A 22,377-nucleotide genomic window follows, 5' to 3' on the forward strand; every position below is an offset into this window, starting at 1 on the left:
CAGAGAACAGAGGAAGCTGCCTGCTGGAAATGGCTCATCACCCAAAGATCAGCTCTTGTAGCACCAGGCTCCTGGAGAAAATCCCCTGGGATTATAAAACAACCCTGACTTGGACACAGGCTGGCTTTAGACCTACCACAAAAATGGAGAAATTCGAGGGGACCAAACTTCAGGTTCCCCCTGCCCCAACCCCCGGAATGATTCCAACTGTGGAATTTTGCTCACTGGCGAGTTATCTGACACACCCACCACCGACCCAAACTGTGCCTGACTCTCACTCTTGCCACATCCATTTCCACATTCCAGTTATTCCTTAGGAAGGTCCCACTGACTGCAAGAATTCTGCCACACGGCCAGAGATTACTGTGGGAAGGGTCTGGAGTCTCAGACCACCACTGGAATTTTCCTTGCTTTGCCAGGGTGGGAGCAGCACGTGGTGCGTTGCTGCAAGGCATGGACAAGCCACCCTGGAGTGCACCAAGCCAGGGCCAGATTCCAGCAGATCCAACACGCAGAGAGAGCCAAAATTCTGTGCAGCTTTCATGGGCAGCAGCAGGGGTAATATTACACGATGGGGCTAAGTTATTTTGAGCAGATCTGTACATTTGAAGCACATTCAAATGCATTAAATGGTCTTTTGACAGCTATTTTCAGTGTTAGCAGGATCCTGTGCCACCAGATCTATTTTGCAGGCTGATGGCATTCCCATAATTACTTTTATTAAGCAATATTTACATTCATTTTTACACAGAGTGCACCTCCTGCATTTGTTTTTGCCCAAACCAGCGGAGAAGGTTTTGGTAGGAGGAATTACACCTGTTACTGAGACCTCAAGGAAGTGACACAAACCACAGTTTCAGAGTAATGTACTTGTTAACTCCCCACAAGGAATGCTGCCTGCAGAATGTGTTACCTGGAGTCAGCACTTGTCCAGAACATTCACAGATAAAGAGTATTTGTAGAAAAAACCAGAATAATTTAGACAAATTTGGACTGGTTAGACACTGCAATTGGATACAATAGTGCATTGATACAGCATAGTTTCAGGCCAAATATGGCAATATAGTGCAATTCTAAAAATAAAAGTGAATCCCTTGTGATATGCAGCCCTTTCGCTCTGTTCGTTTCCTTTTAGGGCTCAAGTTTCCCACAGGAAAATTAAAGCGAGGAGTTTGCCTACAGTGCCCTGCAGCATGTATGGATAAAGCATAAACACCAGCCAGGCTGGAAGCTTCTCCTGCCCCTGCACTCACTCCAAGACTATTTAGAGCAATGGAGATAAGGGGGAAAGCCCCACCCAGTGCCAAGGAACACACCTTTAGCAGCGCAGTAACAGGAAAGTCATCCGAGACAAGCCGTGAAAACATGTGACGTATCATTTATTTCTTAAACGTATTTATGATCCATTCAGACCTTTCAAATAAAGTGTACAAGTGCATTTCAGAATAAAAAACTACACTCTTCACACAGCTCTGTAGAACACTACATTTCATCAAGAAACTTGAAGCAAAAACTTCCTATTAAATCACCCATGCATCCTTTGGCTACAATAATATCACTGATCAACAAGTACTGCTAGTCAATTCCGAGTTTCCCTTTAAAGAGAAGGAGCATCCGAAAATATGCCACCCCTTCCAGAGACCTCTCTTTAAAGAGAGAATATTAAATAAATTAGCTAGGCTTTTAGGCAAAACAGTAAGGCTACTTAGTACTGTTGATGCATGATCCATATATTTGGAGAACAGGCAATCCCAGGCTATGTGAAATGCGTCAACAGCCCTTGAAATTTTAGTAGTATCAAGATTACATCAATCCAGAACAAATGGCAGACAAAAATGTAACCAGTGGAACAATCACTGAAAAATGTGCAGTTTCTTGTAGGATGGGAAGTGCCGATAACAGATTCAGAAAAGTGTTTATAAAATCCGCTAAGAACCACATTGACATTCTTAAAATTACATATTGTACAAAGCCCTAAACTCTGTGAGCGTACAAGCACTGCCCTGTTAAACTGCTTGTTTGGGGATACACATACACACACATGTAAAACACACAGATATACTCATTTGAAAGCAATCAATTTAGCATGGCAGTGACTGTACGACTGCACAGCACACAAATATATATATGTATGTACACCTACAGCAAAAAGGAAACAAGCCAAGAGATGTATGACACAGCTGGGGTACACACCATCTCAAAAGGGAACAATACGTTTCTTGGAGTTTTAATAGCTCTTAGCAAAATTACCTCTTGGAAATAATTATGCAAAGATTTAGAATCGGATATTTGCATGCTTCCGGTTTATCTAATTCCATTTAATAATTAAAAATATGCAAGTATTATTTTATCTCGGTAACATTTATCATTTTTGGCTCAACTGTAGTTTTTCTTATTATTAGTCTTAGTTGAAAAATTAGCTACAGAAATGTCTATTAAAACCATGGGGTGGAAGAACCCCTCTCCCCTGTACTTAAACAACAGTTCTGACTTGGCACAAACCAGGTAATTCTGGAGCCCCAACATAATTCCTCCTCAGCTGCCTTGTGCATGAGAACACCCTTCCCTTGTCTGAGCCAGAGCAGACCCAGCAGAGCCAAGGAGCATCGAGGAACCCACCCAGACAGTCCCCACTGTGTCAGAACTAAACCAGAATTAGAGTCTCGAGGGTCAGACTGCCTCTAATTCACCTGTCTGCTTTTCTAATCTGCTTTGGTGGAGGTTTCCCCATAGCTCTTCCTAGCAGGGGTTCCACACTCACAGCTCTTTCTCCTCTTTTAATACAAAACAATTTCCAGCATTAAAAGGTGCACAAAGTTCTTACAAACACACACATACACATTCTCACCTGTGATTTCATCTACTCTTGGCCTTTTCACTAACATTCAGGAAAAAACTATCACTTGGAACACTGCTTGTGTAAGGAGCTGGATTGTCTCCCAAACAGAACTCCTTAAAACAACCTCTGACAATGTCAGATCTCCACAGGACACACCAGAATAACCCCACTGGTGGCTTCTGCTGTACCAGGTACTGTGAAAGGTGCAAGGAGACCGGTGGGACACAAGGAAAAACGAGCATCACAGAGCCATGGAATGGTTTGGGTTGGAATGGACCTTAAAGCCCACCCAGTGCCACCGCTGCCATGGGCAGGGAAACCTTCCATTCTCCCAGCTTGCTCCGAGCCCTGTCCAGCCTGGCCCTGGGCACTTCCAGGGATCCAGGGGCAGCCACAACCTCTCTGGGCAACAGAGAGGTTTTAAAGTAAGATCACTCCACTGCATTTCATTCAGCAAAGCAACCTAAAAGCACATGCACGCACAGCCTCCCATGCTCGTGGTTTAATTGTAAACAGCATGTGAAGAAACAATTAAAAAAGGTACGAATACAATTCTGAAATCCCTGAAGAAAAGACATACCCACGAGTATTAAGAACAGTAAAAAAGCTCATCGTTAGCAATTGCAAACGTGTTTCCATCCTGTTGCATTCATTAGAGGAATACAAAATTGAATCTAGTGTTTACATGCTAGAATTACAATAGAAACTAGGTTTCAAAGGTTACATATGGAGAGAAATGTATCAGCATAGGAACTTGCAAAAGACTGTGCTGTACAGCATCTCTAAAGACGTGAGTCTGTCAAGACAATACAACGATTGCAAATCCTTTCAGACAGCTCAAAAGCGTGGCTGGAGGTAATGCTGCTTTCTGTTCTCTGAAAGGATTAACTGCACCAGTATTTTTAGTTGGTTTTAATGACAATTTAACCTCAAGAAATACCTAACCCCTCAAAAACCGAGGTGCTCAGAAACATACAGGTACCTTACAGCCCTCAGGTTTTATTTCTCTGTACACTAAACATCAATTCATTTGACAGCATCTACAGAAAACGTTTTAAAAACTGTTTTTATGAAATACTTTTCATACTCAGTAATGCTAATATTTAAAAATACTTCACAGTGTGGTACTAATGTAACTTCATAAAACGAGCAACTTGAGCTCGCTAAAGCTCAAAGCCTTACATTATATTAAAATAGTCCAAAGATCCCACACACACACACACAGAATCACTAGCACTATAAATATACCTAAGCCACTTTAGTGCAAAGTCTGGTTTTGCTTCCCCTGACAAATCCCTCTATATTCCTGCCAGCATATTAAAACGTCATCCTTTACTAATCTAATTATTGATTTTCAAGGATTCATTTACAGTTGAAATCCCAGAAGAACTTTTTTCAATTTACCATAAAAGTAATGACTTGGTTTATTAAGCATTTGATTGCTTGGTTCACGTGGTCTGTGTAACACTGAGAATGACTCGCATATGCACAGCAAGATTTGAGTTCATCTTTATGAGGAGCCACTCAAATTGATTTCACCTTTTAAAGGAAGGATCTCCAGCAATGACCATCAGAAAGAAGCCAAAGCTTTGAATTACAAAATTGCTATCCTCATCTTAAAAATTCATAGATGGAAGTCAGAACAGAAAGCCAGGACTGCCTGCTCTGCTCCAACCCCCTGCTCTGCAGCTCAGGCAGGTGGAGCCTTCCCCAGTCACCTCCTTCCAAACACAGGTGTCCCTCTAAACCCCTACTCCAAACATCATCTAATGCAATGTGCATCCACTCAGCACTTCTTAAAACTTCTCAGACAATAAAGCTACTGGTTACCAACCCACCAACAGGTCTGTCCCACAGGGACCTGGTGCCTCCTGGGCTCTCCTGGAGCAGAGCCTGCACATCCTGTGATCAGCTCAGGGAAGCTGCCCCTATAAACAAACATTTCACCTGTCTAGAAAACAATGTCACAGAGAAAAAAAACTGTGACAAGCAAAGTATATCCCATCCGATTAACTCCCTGTGGCTGGAACAGCTCAGACAGACAACAGTGACACAGACTGACATGACCTGAACTGAAATGAGGGGCTGATCATCACCCAGGTCTGCAGGGAATCCCCTTTGGATCCGTGTGGGGCTCAGAGAAGCTGCCTTCGGGGAGCAGCAAAGCAAAAAAAGCAAGAAGGTCAAACTCCATATTTAAAAGCGTGTATTGTAAAGAAAATGACCCACATTAAATACTCCATTGTTTTGACCCACCTCCAGCAGGTTTCCTCTTTTTGTTCCCATCCACCACAACTTTCAGACTTTCAGTTTCTTTCCCTGAACAAAACTGCATCTAGTCCTACACTTACTCAATTTGAATTTTGAAGACCTATCCCCTTCCAGCAATGTAACTTCAGTATTAAATGCCTCTGCTTATGTGCAGAAACATCTTTTGAAGCAGCAAAGCACAGGCAGTAATGCAAACACCAACTGGAAGTAAGACATTGGCCCAGAAGGCAGGAGAACACACTTCTCTGCAGGGAAAAAGGGACATTCTCCCACCATCCCAAAAGAGGGGCTGCTTGCTTTGATGGAGACAGTCTGTAAAACCCAACCAGCTGCAGCCTCCCCAGCTCTGGCCTGACCACAGCCCCATACAAACAGCATTCACCCTACCGGGAATATTAAAGGTAACATTTGGATAAACTTGGATTAAAATCTGAGTTTTATCTTGAATGACACCACAGGGGGGATGTGTTGTATTCTGCAAAGTCATGGAAGGGAAGAAGAAACATTTCTAAACCAAGTAATAAAATAAGGGCCAAGTCAGGCAAAAGTTTCAGCGGGTGCTTCAAAAATTCACAGCCAAACATGTGCTAAAACAGCAACAACAACAAAAAAAAGCCTTTAAAAACTTCCACCTCCTCTTATTAAATTATCTAAAACAGATGAATCAGAAAAATTCTAGAAGGGTCTTTTGTTTGTACAGTCTGAAGGCAGATTCCTGTGCTCACATACTGGTTCCTAAGAAATATATTTTAAAAGCACCAACCTGACTTAGAAGTTCTGTCAAATTCAAACCCTGATGTGAAGTAAGATCAGACTGAAATATTTCCGACTTCCTGACTCATGGAGTTACCGCGTTGACCATCACAGCACTTGGGAACACCACGATAAATAGCAAAAAATCTGCATACTGAATTTGCACACTGTTTCCATCTCGTATCACATCCAGGCCTTGGAATTGTCTTTTTTCAGAAGAGACAAACGGAAATGTAGGGTTCTCACACAGAAAGTGTTTATATGAGAGGGAGGGAACAATGCCATTGGGAATTCTCTGGCTCTTGCAATTCTCTGTGCCTCGGTACTTTGTACCCCCTTCTTCCCATCAGAGACTTGTGACAAATACCCAAAACTGCCCCTTGGCACTCTGACACTGAGCCATGTCAGAATTCCAAGTAGTAGAAACGTATTTCTGAGTGATAAAAAGCTTAAAAACAAACTCCCCCAACAACAAATAAAGACTGTAGAAACTGGTAACATTTAATAAAAAAATTAACAGTAGATAATAGCAAAACTTTTGTTTGACACAAAAGAAGATTTCTGTTGAGTTTAAAAATACTGTCCCTTGATTGAGATAATAAAAAATAATATTCCACAGCTAATTTCCCAGTATATTTGGAAAATGACAACATAATCACAACCTAACTTCCAGTAATTTTTTTTTTTTAAAGGGACTTCTACATGAAGCAAATTACCATCTTCTGAGAAGCTGTGAGTATAGAAATCCTTCCCATGGCACTAAAAAAAGCCACTGAATTGCATCTTGCAAATTGAACCTTCCAGCAGCTTAATTTGAAAGTGAGGCAGATAACTCTAATAAAAAATAAATTTATAGTCTGAGATGGAACTTCAAAATTAGTTCATTTAATCATATCACAAGCCCATTTTTATGAAGTTGCAATTTGATTTCTGTCCTCTCCTCAGCGTGGCGTTTATCTGTGCAATGCTCTCACCACTGATTTCCAAAGCACCCAGACACAAACAGAGCCAGAAGTGGATTCATTTCATATGTGGAGGATGAAAATGATCCAGCTGCAAAGTTTGCTGCCTGACCATTCCTAGCATGGACTGTGATGGGAAGGACCCCCGTGCCTGTGTTGGGTGCTTGACAAAAGGTGTTCAATGCACTGCTGAGAAACAAAGTCATGTTTGTCGAAATTCTTTTTCCCACCAGTGGCACGGTGAACAGAATTCACCCCCTGCAATTTCACCGAAGACAACAGACTCAAATGCTATAAATATTTAAAACATCTAAACACATACTACACATACTACATCAACATTAAATTAAGAGGGAAAAAAAACGTAATTTAAATCTTTAAAATATCAATAAATTAACACAGACAAAAAGAGAAATATTTGACACTAAAACCAAGCTAATGAGACAACACTAAAAGCGTCTGTACAGTGGATGAAACTTGAGTGTATCAACTGGCTGAAACTCCTCTCCATCCTTATCTCTTGGAGGCTTCCAGATTCTGATTTTCACCTCTTACAGGAAATGTCTGAGCTGAGGAAGACTTGGAGATGAGTAAGGCAACTGAAAACAGCCCGGCTGTCAGGAATGTTAGAACTGAACCTTTGCTGCAAAGCAGCAACAGCTGCAAGAATGCATCTGCATCTGGATCAGCCACCACGCTCCAAGCGCAATTCCAGGCTCAGGGCTGAAGGAGCAACTCCTTCAGCTCCAGTTAAATCTCTATGCCATGATTTAGACCCCTTACCGTTTCCAAAAACTTTCACAATTTTCAAAAACTAGCACACAATGCTCCTATTTAAACCCTCTATTTAGCCATAAAAAACCCTAAAAGCAACAATCTTTGCTTTGCAGCTTCCACTTAAACCTGAAACTGCCACTTCTAGGGTTTTAGGCCCCCAGCAGATTCTTCTCTTCTATTAAGTTCAATCAAATGCTCTTTCAGTTACACACTGCATCATTTCAAAGACTTGGAAATGTTAGATAAGGTGAAGAGTCAGAGAAAGGCTACAGGGAGTCTACCTGAGAGACCGTTCCAAAAATACCACACACACACACTTTGATATTAGTGACTAAAGCCCTTGAATTGTTCCCCAAAGCCCACCTTTGCCATCACACCCACAGAGCACCCGAGACAATCAGCCAGGATGTGCAGGAGCTGATTATCCCACTTCTTTTCCAAGTGAGTCACTCCACCCCTGTGCTCCCCCACGGCTGTCTGCGTCTAACCAAAATTCCAGCTGCCAGGGCTCTGCAGAGCAAACCATGCCGGGCGTGTCTGCGAGCACCCAGCACAAGCCCCTCGCTGCTCTGTACTACAAAGAGAGCAAGAAATGGTGGCGTGAAGGCAGCAGGGTTTAGACAACCTGTGCTCTTAAAATTCCAGATGAAGAGGATGTTTATCTTGAGAGCTTTGGACTGACTAAGGATGAAATCCATTCTAGCTGGAAGCTGATCAAGATGCCACTTAACTGCTTTGCCCCAGGGCCCTCCAACAGGAGGAGGCAGCAGTAGCAGGGGGTTCTGCCCCGTCCTCTCCTGGACAGGTACACACACATCTAGGAGAGGAACTCAAAGTGTACCAGCACTGAGTGCTGACAAATACACGCCATGCCAGGAATGCTTCATCCTGCTGCTCTCCTCTCCTTCCCCATTTCCTCACTGGCAGCCCCACGAGACCGTACTGGAGCAAATGTGGATGGGCAGCAGGGTCGGGCTGTAGCAATCGTGGCATGTGATGGGGCAGAGACAAGCTGGTATCCTCCAGGGCAAGGCACAGAGAGGAGAGGCCAGGGCTCACGGCACAGCAGAGAGGAGGGACAGGGCAGAGTATTAAAAATGTGATCTTGATCTAGAACAACACAGACTTGAAACGATTTAACAAAAACAAAGCCTTCCCTTTGGCCAAGAGAATTACCCCAATTCTAAAAATATCACATTATTTTCCCTATCTTTTTTTCATTCCCACTGTGACTAAGAGCACACCAGCTGTAGCAGAGGAGCTCAGGGAATTCCCCACTCAGCAGCCCAAGGCAGTGACGGGAAGCACAAGGAGGGGCACAGAGGGCAGATGGTTGGGGGCACAACTTGCTCTCAGAGCAGGACAGACAGAGGGACAGCCCTGCACCAGGCACAGGGTGACACTGCAATCCACCACTACAGGAATACTTGGTTCACTTTCATTTCCAAAATGGCACAGTAAAAAGACAAGGATATTGTTTAGGAAAAACTCAACAATTTGAGGGCCATTCTGCCTTCTTAACAGCATGACAGTGCTCAAAACATTTAATCTAGGCTAGCTTGAACAAGCTGTGGTCAATGAGATTTGGTTCCTCAGATATTGCCTTTGTCTGACCAGTTAGTTATGCTTTTGCCAACAGGATTTAGCTCCTGCTATATTTGAACCATCTTTAATCCCATGAAGGCTAAAGAAAAATGTCTCTGATTTAGCTCTGTGCACTTATGAATAACTCAAATACTACAGTTAAATTTACAACATAGTTCCTTTAGCTGTTTAGAAGACAATTGTTTTCTTTCCTTTCCCCTTAAGTTCCAGTATGTAAAATATCAGAAGAATTTAGATTAAAAAAAAAAAAAAAAAGGGACATGTTATTTTTAAAGTTGTTCTTGAGAAAATTTCCACATACAAGCCCACGGCATTTCTCCACTGGTTTGAGAACAATTTTCACATGTTGGCATCATCCTTGAGTGGCTGCCACAACTCTGGTATCATAAAGCAACACGTATTTTCTCTTAGCTTATCAAAACACATTTTATTTAACTGCTAAATTTGGTCTGATCCAAGTTTTTCTTCTTACTTCACAACAAACAGGAAAACGCAGATGCCACACTCAGATCCAAACATGCATCCTACCAGGGAATCGGGGCACGGAAGCCAGATCAGCCCTAGGAGTACGACTGCCCAGACCACACCGCTGCACTCACGGCTCATTAACAGAGCTCACACTGAAATGTTCACATCGTTCACTCCTGTTCTACAAGTCCTGTCTAGGTAGCACTGAAAAACAAATTGTTTGGCCCCTTCTGTTCTGACGCTGGAACATTGTGTCAATATACTTTGGCATATATTAAAAAAATCCCTGTAATATACCATAGACTGTGACATTTCCACTTCAGATCTATCATTTACATGTGAAGCACGAATCTCCAAAGAACCCAGTAAAGCTGTAAGAAAGACTACATTTTGCCGAAGCTCTCAGACACCCACTCCATTCAGTCACACCAGCTGGAGAGGTAAGTGTCAAGATACAGCTTTATTCTTTAAAATGAATGTGGAGGTGAAACTCCGCAGCCTCCTCCACAGCAATCATTTTTTAAACTGAAACCACAAGGACATGTGCTCCTGATCCTTCTATGTCAGCAGCATTTCTCAGAAACCTTTTTGCAAATCTGGTTACGTTAAAATCATATCTAAGTTATTTTGCAATCTACGCAATTGTCCCTGCACTTCCCAGTCCAGCTGACAGGCGTCCTAGACATGACATCCATTGGAAGATCTTTTGCTCCTAGAGGTAGAGGAGTCCTTAGCTACCCTCTGTCTAGCACACGAGGCACAGATGGCCCCCGAGAGACGCTTCAGCCCCTTCTGAAAGACACTGTTGGAGAGACTGTAAATGACACAGTTGCAGAAACTGTTGCTAATGGCAAGCCAAGTGGTCAAGAAGGACGCGACGCGGTTACTGTAGACATTGGAGCTCTCCAGCAGGAAATAGATGATGTAGGGCAACCACAGGATGTAGAAGACACTGGTGATGCGGAAGAGGACCATGGCATAGCGCTTGTCCGGGCAGGGCTGGGCCTCCCCAGCCTCCCCGTCCTGCGAGCTGAAGCGCACGCGCCGCTCGTTGATCTCCTTGGTGTGCTGCTGGCAGATGCGGAAGATGTTGAAGTAGGTGAAGCAGACGATGAAAGCGGCCGGGGCGTAGAGCATCACCACAATGAAGAGGGTGAAGTAGGGATCGGTGCTCCAGGAATTGGCGCACCACTGGAACACATCCCCATGATATCCAGGCTTTCCCCAGTGAAAGGAGGGTAAGAAGACCAGGCAGGAGTAGAGCCAAATGGTCAATATGCAGATCCGCAGCCTCCACGGGGTAACCAGCGTGTTGTAGGTCAGGGGCTTCGTGATGGCAATGTATCTGTCAATGCTGATGCAGGCCAGGGAGGCCATGGAGACGCTCTTCAGCACGGATACCACGTAACCAAAGATTTGGCAAACCAAGGACTCACTTAAAACAATAGGATAGTGCAGCAGAGACAAAGAAGGCACCAGACAGCTCACGCCCACCAGGAGGTCAGCATACGCCATAGTCTGGATGAAGTAGCTGGTGGTGTGGTGGTTCAGCAGAGGTGCACAGTGAAAGACAAATATCACAATAATGTTGCCCGAAATAATCAGCACCATGAGGAACACAATAATAACCACTTCCAGGAGGCAAAAATTGATGGTCTCCAAATAGCTAATGGCCAGGAGACAGAAGGGCCGGCCACTCTGGTTGCCAACCAAAGACGAGTTCATCTTGAGCACTGCAGTGATCTCTCTACTTCATGCTCCTGCCTGCTGCCTGCAGCCACTCCAGGCAGCTGCTGTCATTGCGGCTGGTGCTGTGTGTGCAGCAATGTCAAAAACAGAGCTCCAGTCCCCAGGGCTGCTCCAGATGCTGCTGCTGTGCATTGTCTGCAGCACAATTCCCCTTTAAATCCGGCTCCCCGCCGCTGCCGCTGCACCGGGACCCAGCGGCAGGCATGTCAGCAACTTCCCCGGCGCACCGGAGAGGGCTGATACTGATGCCCTCCTGGGTGGGCTGCCGCGCCGAGGAGGGATGAGGGGCTGGGGGAAGAGGGAGAGGAACCTCCACCGAGTCAGGACGAGAGTCCTCCCAAAGGCTGACAGAGAGAAGGGGAAAGTGTTTTACAGAACCGCCTCTCCCCCGCGCTGCCACCTCCGCCGCTCCCCTCCTTCCCCACGCCCTGCTCAGCGCTCCCCGTCGGCCCCGGCTCCAGCCCCGCTCCCTCCCCACGCCCCGCCGGCGGCAGCGGGAGGCGATGCCGCCTCCCCGGAGCCCCGGCAGCCGGGCGGGGGGATGCGCGGCGGGGAGGGCGGGGGTCCAGCCCTTCTCTGCTGGCTCCATTTTGCACGGCGCTTTTGTTCGCCGCCTCTCCCGGCCCCGCCGTCGCCGCCCCGCCGCCGCCCCGCCGCCCCCCGCCCGGCCCGGGGCCAGCCCGGCCCCGCCGCCCCGGCCCTACCTGCGGCGGGGGAACAAAAGCGCGGAGCATCCTCGGGCGGGCGGCGTGTGCTCCGGCCGCGGCGATGCGGAGCCGGGGGCGGGGAGGCGGGAGGAAGGGGAGGGAGGCGGCGGGAGCGCGGGGGAGGGCGCGGCGCGGCGGGGACCCGGCGGGGAGCGGGGCCGCAGCCCCGGCCCCCATCCGCCCGCCCCAGCGCGCAGGGAGCCGGGCAGCGCCGGCCGCAGCCTCGGGAAGGCGGGCTGGCACTCCGGGGGCGCTCGGCGAGGCGGATCCGCGGGCGGCCGGTGGCGGTGGGAGCCTCACCCGGCGCGACCCCGCCGCCCCCGGCAGCGCACGCGGGTCCCGGCCCTGCCGTCCCCGCGCCGCCGGTGCCGCAGGGACACACACCCAGCGCGCAGCCCGCTCCTCCTCCCGCACCCTGCACGGGAGCGCCAGCCGTCCATCACCGCCCTGAATTCACGCGGTTCGTCGTCACTTAAAGGCTTTTCCATCCCAGCCCTTTTGGGGAAATACCTATTCTGGAATTAACGTGCCTTTCCTAGGTGTACTGTGCGTCGCTCACAGGAGACACCTGAAACCAAGGGCAAAGCTGAGAACGATGTCCCACCATTAATGCTCCAGGTAGGCAGGCGCCTCCCTCCATACACACAGACACACACAGAATGCAAAGGCATAGCTGTCCCTGACATCGGACACCAAAGCAGAAAACCCAGCGACATTCCAGCCAGCAAAGACATGAGAGATTCACAGCACAGCACTTAAACTTGTATTCACACCCTAAGTTAATACCATCTCACCATTTAACCAGAAAAACCTCTTTGAAGGCAGAGAGGCACAACAAGGTACAGCTCTTGTTTATTGTTTGTCAAGAGCTTCAGCTGACAGGCTGGAAAACATGTTCCCAGGTATGTGGCAGCTCGTTCTCTGACCCTGACACCAGACTGGTCCATTGCCACCGCTTAGGACAGGCCCTGGCTACAGGAATTTGCATTTGAATGGATCAAACCAGTAAAAAACTGCAGTTCTTCGCCAATGAAAATCATTTAGTCACACATCAAAGCGTGCAACTGGCATCCTTACGAGCTTAAGTCCACACTCTGAATTCAACCAATACCCGCAAACCTAAGGTTTTGGTTAACCTAAGCTAAACATTGGTCATTCTGCGGAATACCTAACGGGAAATTAATCGTGGCCAAAGGAATAGATGTCACAGCAATTGAGCCGCAACTATCAGGTTTTCAGCTGACCAGTAAGTACAAAAAACATTTCATGATACACTTGTGTTGGCCAAAAATCTGTGCTGGACAACGGTATGACTTGGCAGATTTTTAGTTAGTCTCGTACAAATGCCTGAAAACAAAATCTTGGAGATTCTGTCCTATCTTTAACCCAAAAAAGAGCTCTTTATTATTGTCCACTTTTTTTTTTTTTTTTTAAATTTATGGTGTTTCTACTCATGGCAACTGAAGTAATAGAACTGTAGCTAGGAAACATAAACTTTGAATTAAATTTAGGCCAGGGTATTGTGGATTTACAAAAAACAAGCTATGATTAAATTACTGCTGGAGAAATCATCTCCTATCTTTTCAAAGCAGAGAATGATTTACATACCGATTGATTCAAATAGTATTTCTGGACCCTTGGGCATGAATAGACACATTATAAACAGCCCCAAGAAAATGAATGTTGATACATTGAACTTTCTATGTCAGATACATAAAAACAAGGTAGCAACGGAAACACTGAGCCCAACCAAAAAGACATCTGGCTGCTGAAATTTTTAAGCAGAAAATGCATCATGAAATCAAAACTCCTCAGTGTTCAGGTTTTTATGAAAAGCTTAACGCCCTTAGAGCCGAGGTATTCTGTAGAAGAACCAGTCTGTTTTTTCCTTTAGCTGACACTCTATTGTTTCTCTGAAGCCGAGAGCGATGACTCCACTCAGTGCTCTTGCCAGCTCACTCCTGCTTGCTTGAAACACCCAAACCAGCAATAGCTCCACCTCCTCCTGCCCCTGCAGCCAGCCCAGAAGGTGAGGCAAACTGCACCTGAAAGGTTAAGTGGGTACAGTGCCTGCTCCCCAGCTCTCTGGTTGGGTGCACCACCAGCCCAGCGCCAGAACCTCTCCTGAAGACACCAAAACGTGTGGCTGGGGGCTGAGAGACTGAAAACACCGCTGCGGTGTACAGACTTCTCCCACTCTACCCCATACAGCACCACCTCGTCTAAGGCAATGAAAAGTACTCCAGAAATTATTCAAAGTCACAGTGACAACTCCTGGGAAAACTGCTGCTTGTAAAAGATAATTAAACTTTCATCACCATGTGATCAAAACAAATCAAACAAGGAATCTCAAGGTTCAGGCACACTGACAAGGCTACGTCATCGTACACTGTGATGCCCAGATGCATGGTAGGTTCCATTTCTGTTGATTGTACACAGTCGTGGCCCTCTGTCCTCCAGAAAATTCAATGTATTCTTTTTAATTTATAGGAACATATGGAAATATGATTGTGATACAAGTGGAAAATAAGTGTTAACCACCCACACCTAAGGTTCTGTCACATCTTATGCTACCGATGACAACACATTCAGTCAAACAACGGTAGTGACATTTTAATCTATTTCTTCATTAAAAACTAGCATCATTTGCGCCAAGACAGACAAGTATATTTGGTAGAACATCTGTGTTCTATAATCCTCGTCTCATGGAGACAAAAAGGTGGGAAGATGAGAAAGTGGGTAGCAGGAGCCCTGCTATAAGAAAGACAGGAACAAATTAATCTCTTACCAGGCCTGGAATTTCTCCCAGAAATGATGACCCCGGGGTAACATTCAGGATACTCCTTCTGACACTGGACTATTATTTTTTATTTTAATTGTGCCACAAGATGTCCCTCTCACGTTGTAATTTTCTTAATATAGTGTATTTATCTGGTACAGCAGTTCATGGCTTTTTCCTTTCAACATTACTTCCTCCCACACAGGCCTATATCCGAAAGCTTTTTATTTTCTCCTCAATATTGTAAATGTCAGGTTTTTAATGTTGATATTATGAAGAACTTCTCCACTGACAGATTCAGTAGTTGTATTAATCCTTTCTAAAATTTGTCTGTTGTGGCTGTGGTCTCCTTTGCTTTGTATCATGATTATTTCTCTTTTTTAGCGTGTCTGGCTCGCTTTACGCGTTTTCTACTCAACACCACTTTCCATCCACCTATGCCCGTCAAGAACATGCAGTATTGTTCCTGCAGGTGTTTGTTAACACCTGGAGCGAGTCCCCATGTGTCTTCTGCTGCCTTTCAGTGGCTGGAAGCCTGAAGGTTAACAGCCCTAAGTGTGATTGCCAAAGCGCTACCAGGACCAGATGCCTCTCCCAGGGACTGTCTAGATCGTTTTACCTAGAGCTTGCTTTCTGTCCCCAGTAGGGACATGACCTTAATTCACTGGGCTGGCTTTCATCCACACTCCCCACCACCAGCATGGCAATCTGGAGCTGCTAAAAGCTTTATTATTGCACACAGATGGTGTGCAAATTCTCAAAAGTAATTTGTGGAAGCACCATGATGGTGAAACTTCAACCTTCCTGCAATAACAAAAGCGCAGAGAACAAAACCCCAGCCAGCGCGTGGCAAAGAAAACCAGAGCAAATAATTAATGTATGCTGTCATGATGACAACACAACGAGCACATCTTGAAACACAATTTCAATGCCATTTTTAAGTCATAGTCAAGAAGAGAGCTAGACACAGCTCTCCTGAATGGTAGAACACGACACGAGACGTTTCCTTCTCAATCCTTCAGTAGCCACAACTCAACAGTGAACAGAAAACTGTTCTTTCAGCAATTAATTTGCAAAGGAAAGAAGAAAACAGAGATTACCTGAGCCTGCCCAGGAAAGCAACCAGCAGAAGAAATACTGGGGTGCTGCATCCAACATTCTGTGCACAAGGGGAAAAAAAAATCCCTGAAACGGGCCAGAAGGTTATGAACTGTCAACACAGATCCTTATTAATTTGGGACTGTCCTGCTGCATGGGGTCAGGAAAAGCCTGGCAGAAATCAAATGCAGCTACAGGAATAGAGGGCAACATGAAGACAGAAGGGGCACTGCATTATGAGCACAGGTTTCCTGCATCTCCAGCTCTCATTCCAGGGCATAGATTCTACATGGACTCCTTGTGCTCCTGCACTACACCACAGCAGTTATTCTCACATAAACCCCCTTCAAGGCATGGTCATGCAAATAACTGCAGGCTTGCCAGAGAAGAATTGGCATTAGTGACATGCAAAACATGGCAAAGCATTACAAAGATGGGAAAGCAATGTAATATAATAGACCCTTGTCTTCATATAATTAGTAATTTTTTTCCCAGGAACATTTACTCCTATACATTGCTGCATACTGACTGTAACTGAGCTGCTATTTTAAGAGCAGTAAGAATTAGTCACATTAGAACTCCAAAATTATCACATTTCATGCCTGAGAAAAGCACGAAAAAAAAATTTAAGGCCAAAGTGCAGCCCAGCTTTATTATACTCTTGGCATAGGGTACATGCAAAGGATCTGCAAATGTTGTATTGCTGGGTCTTGAATTCATGTTCTCCTCAGCCTCCCAAATAATCCTTGCATTTTTTGCCTGTTCTCCTCTTCAGAACCTCCACACAGCCACTGAGAGATAACCCTATTTAAAACCTTGCACTTCTTCCACTGCCTGCAGTCTGAAGAAGTCCCAATTCCCCTGTGAACCAAGCACACATTTCTGTTCTCAAACACCAACCTCTGTCCCTTCTACAGGAATAGTCCCGGCCTGTTTCCATATTTAAGACACAACAAAACAAACAGCCATGGCACTGGGCTAATATGGCACCTCCAGATTAGGGAAATGTCATTTTTATTTGCTTGAGCTGGCTATGGCAGCATGCTGCTGATATACCACAGACCTCATGAGACTACAGCAGGGCCTGAAAACAGCCACTCAGGACCCATTCTCTCTAATTCCTTAATTAGTTTCCGTGCTGAACGACCACTGCAGGCATAGCCAGTGCTTTTGAGCAGAACACAGTGCAGGAGCAGCCTACTCTCCCTTACACTTGGACTCCAGAGATGCTTCCAACACAAGATGCAGGTTACTTTCTTTGTCTCAGCCATATGAAAACAAGTGAAAAGGTTTCACAGGTTTAAAAATGAAATGTTACACTATCCCCTTCCAGCTGACAAAGATAGTAGCAGAACGTGTCACCAACTGTGCCACAAAGACATCATCTTTTGCATTTTGATACCAAAACACTGAAACAGAGAAACAAGTGAGGCTGACAACTACTCACCAGGCAATTAAAATAACACAACAGGATAGCTGTGATCACTCCTTGCCAGAGCAGTCAACCTCCACATTACTTATATGATTTATTCACCATAAAATCCAAGTTTCAGCTCTACAATGCATAAACCAGTATTAAGGAATTTGGATCAAGTTTTTTCCATATTCACCGAGTAGATGAAAATACTTATGACAGAACATTTTTAGCTGATTTAGCATGATTCGTTCACATTATGTAGGATCCTTCCTGCGTGACTCCAGAAGAAACCGAGTTTAATTTCAGAAGCCCTCCTGCCCTCGGATTAAGGTCTTTAATTGCTCCTTGTGAATCTGTGCCATCAAAATATAGAGATACAAAGGCTGATTCACTTGTTTTGCTTTTTAACTGGTGAATAATTAATTTCTATTATATTTGTACTAAAGCTGTATCATTAATAATTTCTAATACAGTCCTTCTAGACTTGCATGTTTGATGAAAGCAATAAAATCCAATGTAGCTATACAGGTAATGGTCAAACCCAAATTAACACATCCGTTTTCTGGATAAGAAGGTGACATTTCATTTTGTGACCCATTTGTTAATTGAACTTTGAGAACCACTGAACGATGTCTGTACATACAATTCTTATATCCCTTTCCTGCCTTACTGGGCTCAGCATTCAAGATGAAAAGTCACAAAACTGCTGTCCAATACAAAAACATCCACACTGTTCTGTTTTCTTTGTACCAAAAAAGGCTGCAATTTCTACTAGCGTTGGATTTTTTGCATAAACACTGAGACAACACAACAAAATTCAGCTTCCATTCAGAAAAGCCAAACAAGCAAAGAAAATTAATCTGTCCATTACGAAAGCAATTAATAGGATACTTATTTTTTTACAAATCGGAATGCTGAGTGAAACAGGACTATAAAAGGAAAGCAGAGTAATGCCACCAGCAGCTCTCTGTCAGGGTTTTTGTTGGAGAATTGAATCACAGTCACTCGTTGATACATTCAGGTACACTCAGGGACCCTCAGGCAAGAGCTTGAAGCCACCATATTCCCATTCTTTAAGAAACGGGGAAAAGAGCTGAGGGAAGCCAGGGTACCTTTGTGATGAGGATCCTGTACTTCTCCACGAGGTGGTCGTTGTTGTGACACCCTGCCAGCAGCTGCCACACCTCGCCCCGCAGCGCCTCGGGGACGCCGCTGCGCACCAGCGCCGACAGCGTCTTGGGCCGCACGCTCAGGTTCAGGTGCCTGCAGAGGGGAGAGCTCAGTTACTGCCCCAACAGCCACAGCAACCCCTGTGGAACATCACAGCACCACAACTGCCACGCACTCCAGACCTCTAAGTGAAATTCGAGAAATACAATTTGGAGAACTACTTCCCAAACGATTTTCTTGACTGCCATTAAATTTATATATATATATATATATATATATATATATAACATTCAACAAACCAAAACACTCCATTAAATACTCGAGGACAGAGGTCGCAGCGTGTCAATTCCAAGTTCAAACTACCCCAAAATGAGCAGTTTGCAGAAGCCTCCCAGCTCTGGGAATCCCCTCTCATGGTTATCCAATGCATCCCTGCATTAGAGCAGCCTCCTGCACCAGCCAGCCCCAGCTGAACGGCTCCTTCCAGCGAGACCACTGACAGCTCATAAATTACAGCACTGCAAGTTGTAAAAACTAAACCTACATGTAATGTATGCACTTACTGCACGTTAAGCTGAACAGCTCATTTGTGGCTTATATATAAAAATCCCCAAAAGACACATGCCTTAAATCACAGAAATTACTATTTTTCAGCAGTTACTAAAAAACAAACTTCTGGATTAAAATGATCAAGAGAACTGACAGACAAAGCCAGGCAGAAAAATGAACTTGTGTCACATCAACTGCATTGTGTTCTTAATAAACTGGCATTTATTAATGTTTGTAAGTCTAACACATATGTGGGTGATAATTTTACACAGACTGGGACTCCCTATGGCCTTTCTCTAGTCTAGAGTGTTCTGACACAATGATCTGGAGACTAACAAGGTAGACATTTAAATCAGTATTTACTGCACAGAACCCAGGACCATCATGTCCTCCTTCACTGTGCTTTCTCTAAAAGAAATCCACTAAAATAAAAATAATATTTAAACAGTAGTTACATTTACATCAATATACATCACACCTGTCGACATATATTTCTAGAGCATTTATTATGCTTTTATACTTCCTATATACAAAATACTCAATGTTGCTGTAAAGGCCTATAGAACTGCTTTGCCTTAATCTCAGATCAGAGGAAGTACAACAGTGGTTCCAAAGAATACAGTCATGAAGGCTGTAGACTAAAGGCTACACACTACTGGATTCTTCCCAACTATTTTTGAAATGAGAAAATTGTGTGACTCAGCAGTTATGAAACATCAGCCAAATATTCTTTGGTATCACAAAATACCAAATATTTAATTACTATGCAAATCTAATTCCACAATTCTAAGAAACTAGCATGAAACTACCTGAAGTCTGATTTTTATGATTTTCAATCCTCTTATGTTAAAAGCTGGAGGATCATTGCTTCCAAATACACGTTTCTAGTTAAGAAGGAAAGCCCTTTAACACATATTAAAGCTGTTGCCAGCATTAGCACAGAAGCATTTCATATCCTCTTAGAGCTGCCAAAACATTTCCAATGGGAGTCAGGTGGCTTAATTATCTCCGAGCCCTGGGAAGAATTGCAAAAAAATTCAGGTTCAAAGAAACTTTCTCACAGTAGCAGATGCAGAGAGCTCATCTGGGAAAGATGTTTCTCCAAATCTAGGAGAGGGAAAAGGGATCACGTATCATTTTACCACAGCCTTCCCCTCTTCCGCTTAGTGCAAAACCAAAGTGGAAGGAAAACAACTTATTCAAATAAGCAGAAAATACTAAACAGTTATAATCTTAATTTCAAGAGATTCCTGTCTAAGTGGTCACATCAATACCTTTTCTCATCTAAGCTGCAAGACTGACTCCAGTCTCTGCTGTCCTACTCCTTAGATCCCATTACCCCACTCAACCTTTGACTTGCTGTACAGCCCCTGCCCTGCTCTCATTGACTTCAGGAAGCAAAAGGCCACAATTAAAGCCAGAGTCCAAATGAAGCCTGTTTGAGCTCAGCCTCATGCTGCCCACCACCCCGCTTTGTGGGGAAAAAAGAAAACCTAACAAAACCCCTGAATTTTACAACAATCAGCATCGCTTTGGAACTGCTCAGGCTACTTCAAGATGAATAAAAAAATCCCTCATCAAAGGAGGATTGTGTTGCATTAGCAATTGGACTGTCAAGAAACACTCTTCTTGTACACTGACATTTTCCAGGGAAAAACAGCAGAGCTCATGTACTTCCTTCTTGGCAGGCTCTGGAGCCTTCCTTCAGCTAAGGCAGGAAAAACATCTTCTCTATCCAAGTCCAAATCTCCCATTTCTTAAGCTACAGTCACTAAGATATGACAGCTGCAGGAAAAATTGGCTGTGAACCCAGTCAGAATTACAAAGAGGAAGGGAAGTGATCTGTGCAGAATAGACACAGCAAGAGCTGCATTTTCTTTATACTACTTAGTTTAGGTTTTCCTTTAACAAAATCCCAAGGAACCTGAAGATAAGTAGAATTTTAAGACAGAACCAACTAAAGACATAGCATAAGTGAGTTTCTATACATTAAGCATGCACTCAAAAATTAAAATATTTATAACATCCTCTGAAGAAATCAGAAAACATCAAGCCAGAGAATAAGGGGTGTTGTGGGGATAGACAGAGAACTAAACCCAAACTAATCTTATATCAAACGGCCTCTGGAAATAGGAACTCCAAGCAGAAGGGGCAAACAGAATGAGAATATTCAGAATTGTAATTTTCAGAATGTGATTTTGCCACTTACCACTTGGACAGCAGCTCTCCCCACGTTTCAAGAATTTTTTCTGCACACTCTTTGGAAACATCTCCAGAACCACTTAAGAGTGGTTCATCATTGTCTGTCAAGAGAACAGAAGAGACACTTCAGCCAAGGCCACATGGAAGGCCAGCAGGAAAAGTGGAAAAGCAGAAACCCAAGTTATCTCCATTTCATCTCACAGCTGTAAGGACAGATGTTTCTACACTCAGAAGTGGTCATGGTTTGCTTTAAAATAATTTTTTAAAAGTAGAAGTTGTTCTTGAAAATGCATTAAGTTCCAAGCTGGGCAAGTCCTGGTACAGTTTCATCTCTCCCAGATGTCTGACTCTCCACTAAAACACTGCCTGCTGACACTTCCAAACAACATCAGCTGCTCCTTTCTGCTCTCAAACCTGCTCACAGCTGCTCAGGGAGGGGCAGACGCTACATGATAATCCCCAGTTTTTAGAAGCTCTTTTTCACATTGTCCCAAACACACCACACAGGAGGCCTGGGCTGAGAAAAGCAGGGACACTGAAGTGCCAGACGAGGGAGAGGCTGACCAGGAATGCTGGGACACTGGGTATGGAATCTTGCAGTATTCCAGCAAGAAAGAACCCTTCAACGAGGCAGATTCTGACTGGAAAGGATCCTACATCTTTCATAACCACATTATTCACTAACTGCCCTTTCTCAAGGTCCACAAAGCACAGGAGCTTCTTACCTTCCTCTTCATCATCCTCGGGAGGAGATGGGATCATGGAGCCCTGCGACCCCGACTGGGGCAGGCGGAGAGAGGGGCTGGCTGTGGTTTTCCTCCTCTCCCTCTCTGACTCACTTTCCAGGCACACAACCTCATACAGAGTGTCCGAGTTGTTCTTCCTGTCCTTTTGCTTTATCTAGGAAACAAGGTTCATCGCACTGAGGAAGCTACACAAATGTCAGATCACTTCTTAAGGCTCTGCCTTCTCTTTCCAGAACAGGAGAGCTGAGGAACAACTTCATCCCATTCTACAGTGAGCAATGTTCA

The 22,377-nt window shown here is 44.6% G+C and overlaps 2 protein-coding genes across 4 annotated transcripts in view; both read right to left on the reverse strand.

Annotated features, from left to right (window-relative positions):
- RABGAP1 (RAB GTPase activating protein 1) overlaps positions 1-22,377 on the reverse strand; it is a 73,105-nt gene that overhangs the window by 20,383 nt on the left and 30,345 nt on the right. For all 3 annotated transcript variants that reach the window (XM_068210956.1, XM_068210955.1, XM_068210957.1), the window contains 3 exons: positions 22,072-22,246; positions 21,354-21,447; positions 18,538-18,688 (listed from right to left, as the gene is read on the reverse strand). In XM_068210956.1, coding sequence (XP_068067057.1) covers positions 18,538-18,688; positions 21,354-21,447; positions 22,072-22,246 — 420 coding nt within the window. The remainder of the gene's footprint in view (positions 1-18,537; positions 18,689-21,353; positions 21,448-22,071; positions 22,247-22,377) is intronic.
- Positions 9,608-12,992, reverse strand: GPR21 (G protein-coupled receptor 21). Its single transcript, XM_068210982.1, has 2 exons — positions 12,129-12,992; positions 9,608-11,768 (listed from the first exon to the last, which is right to left on the reverse strand). The coding sequence occupies exon 2, from the start codon at positions 11,398-11,400 to the stop codon at positions 10,354-10,356; it is 1,047 nt and encodes a 348-aa protein (XP_068067083.1). The 5' UTR covers positions 11,401-11,768; positions 12,129-12,992; the 3' UTR covers positions 9,608-10,353.

The sequence above is a fragment of the Anomalospiza imberbis genome, chromosome 21 (genome assembly GCF_031753505.1).
Source record: "Anomalospiza imberbis isolate Cuckoo-Finch-1a 21T00152 chromosome 21, ASM3175350v1, whole genome shotgun sequence".
Lineage (NCBI taxonomy): Eukaryota > Metazoa > Chordata > Aves > Passeriformes > Viduidae > Anomalospiza > Anomalospiza imberbis.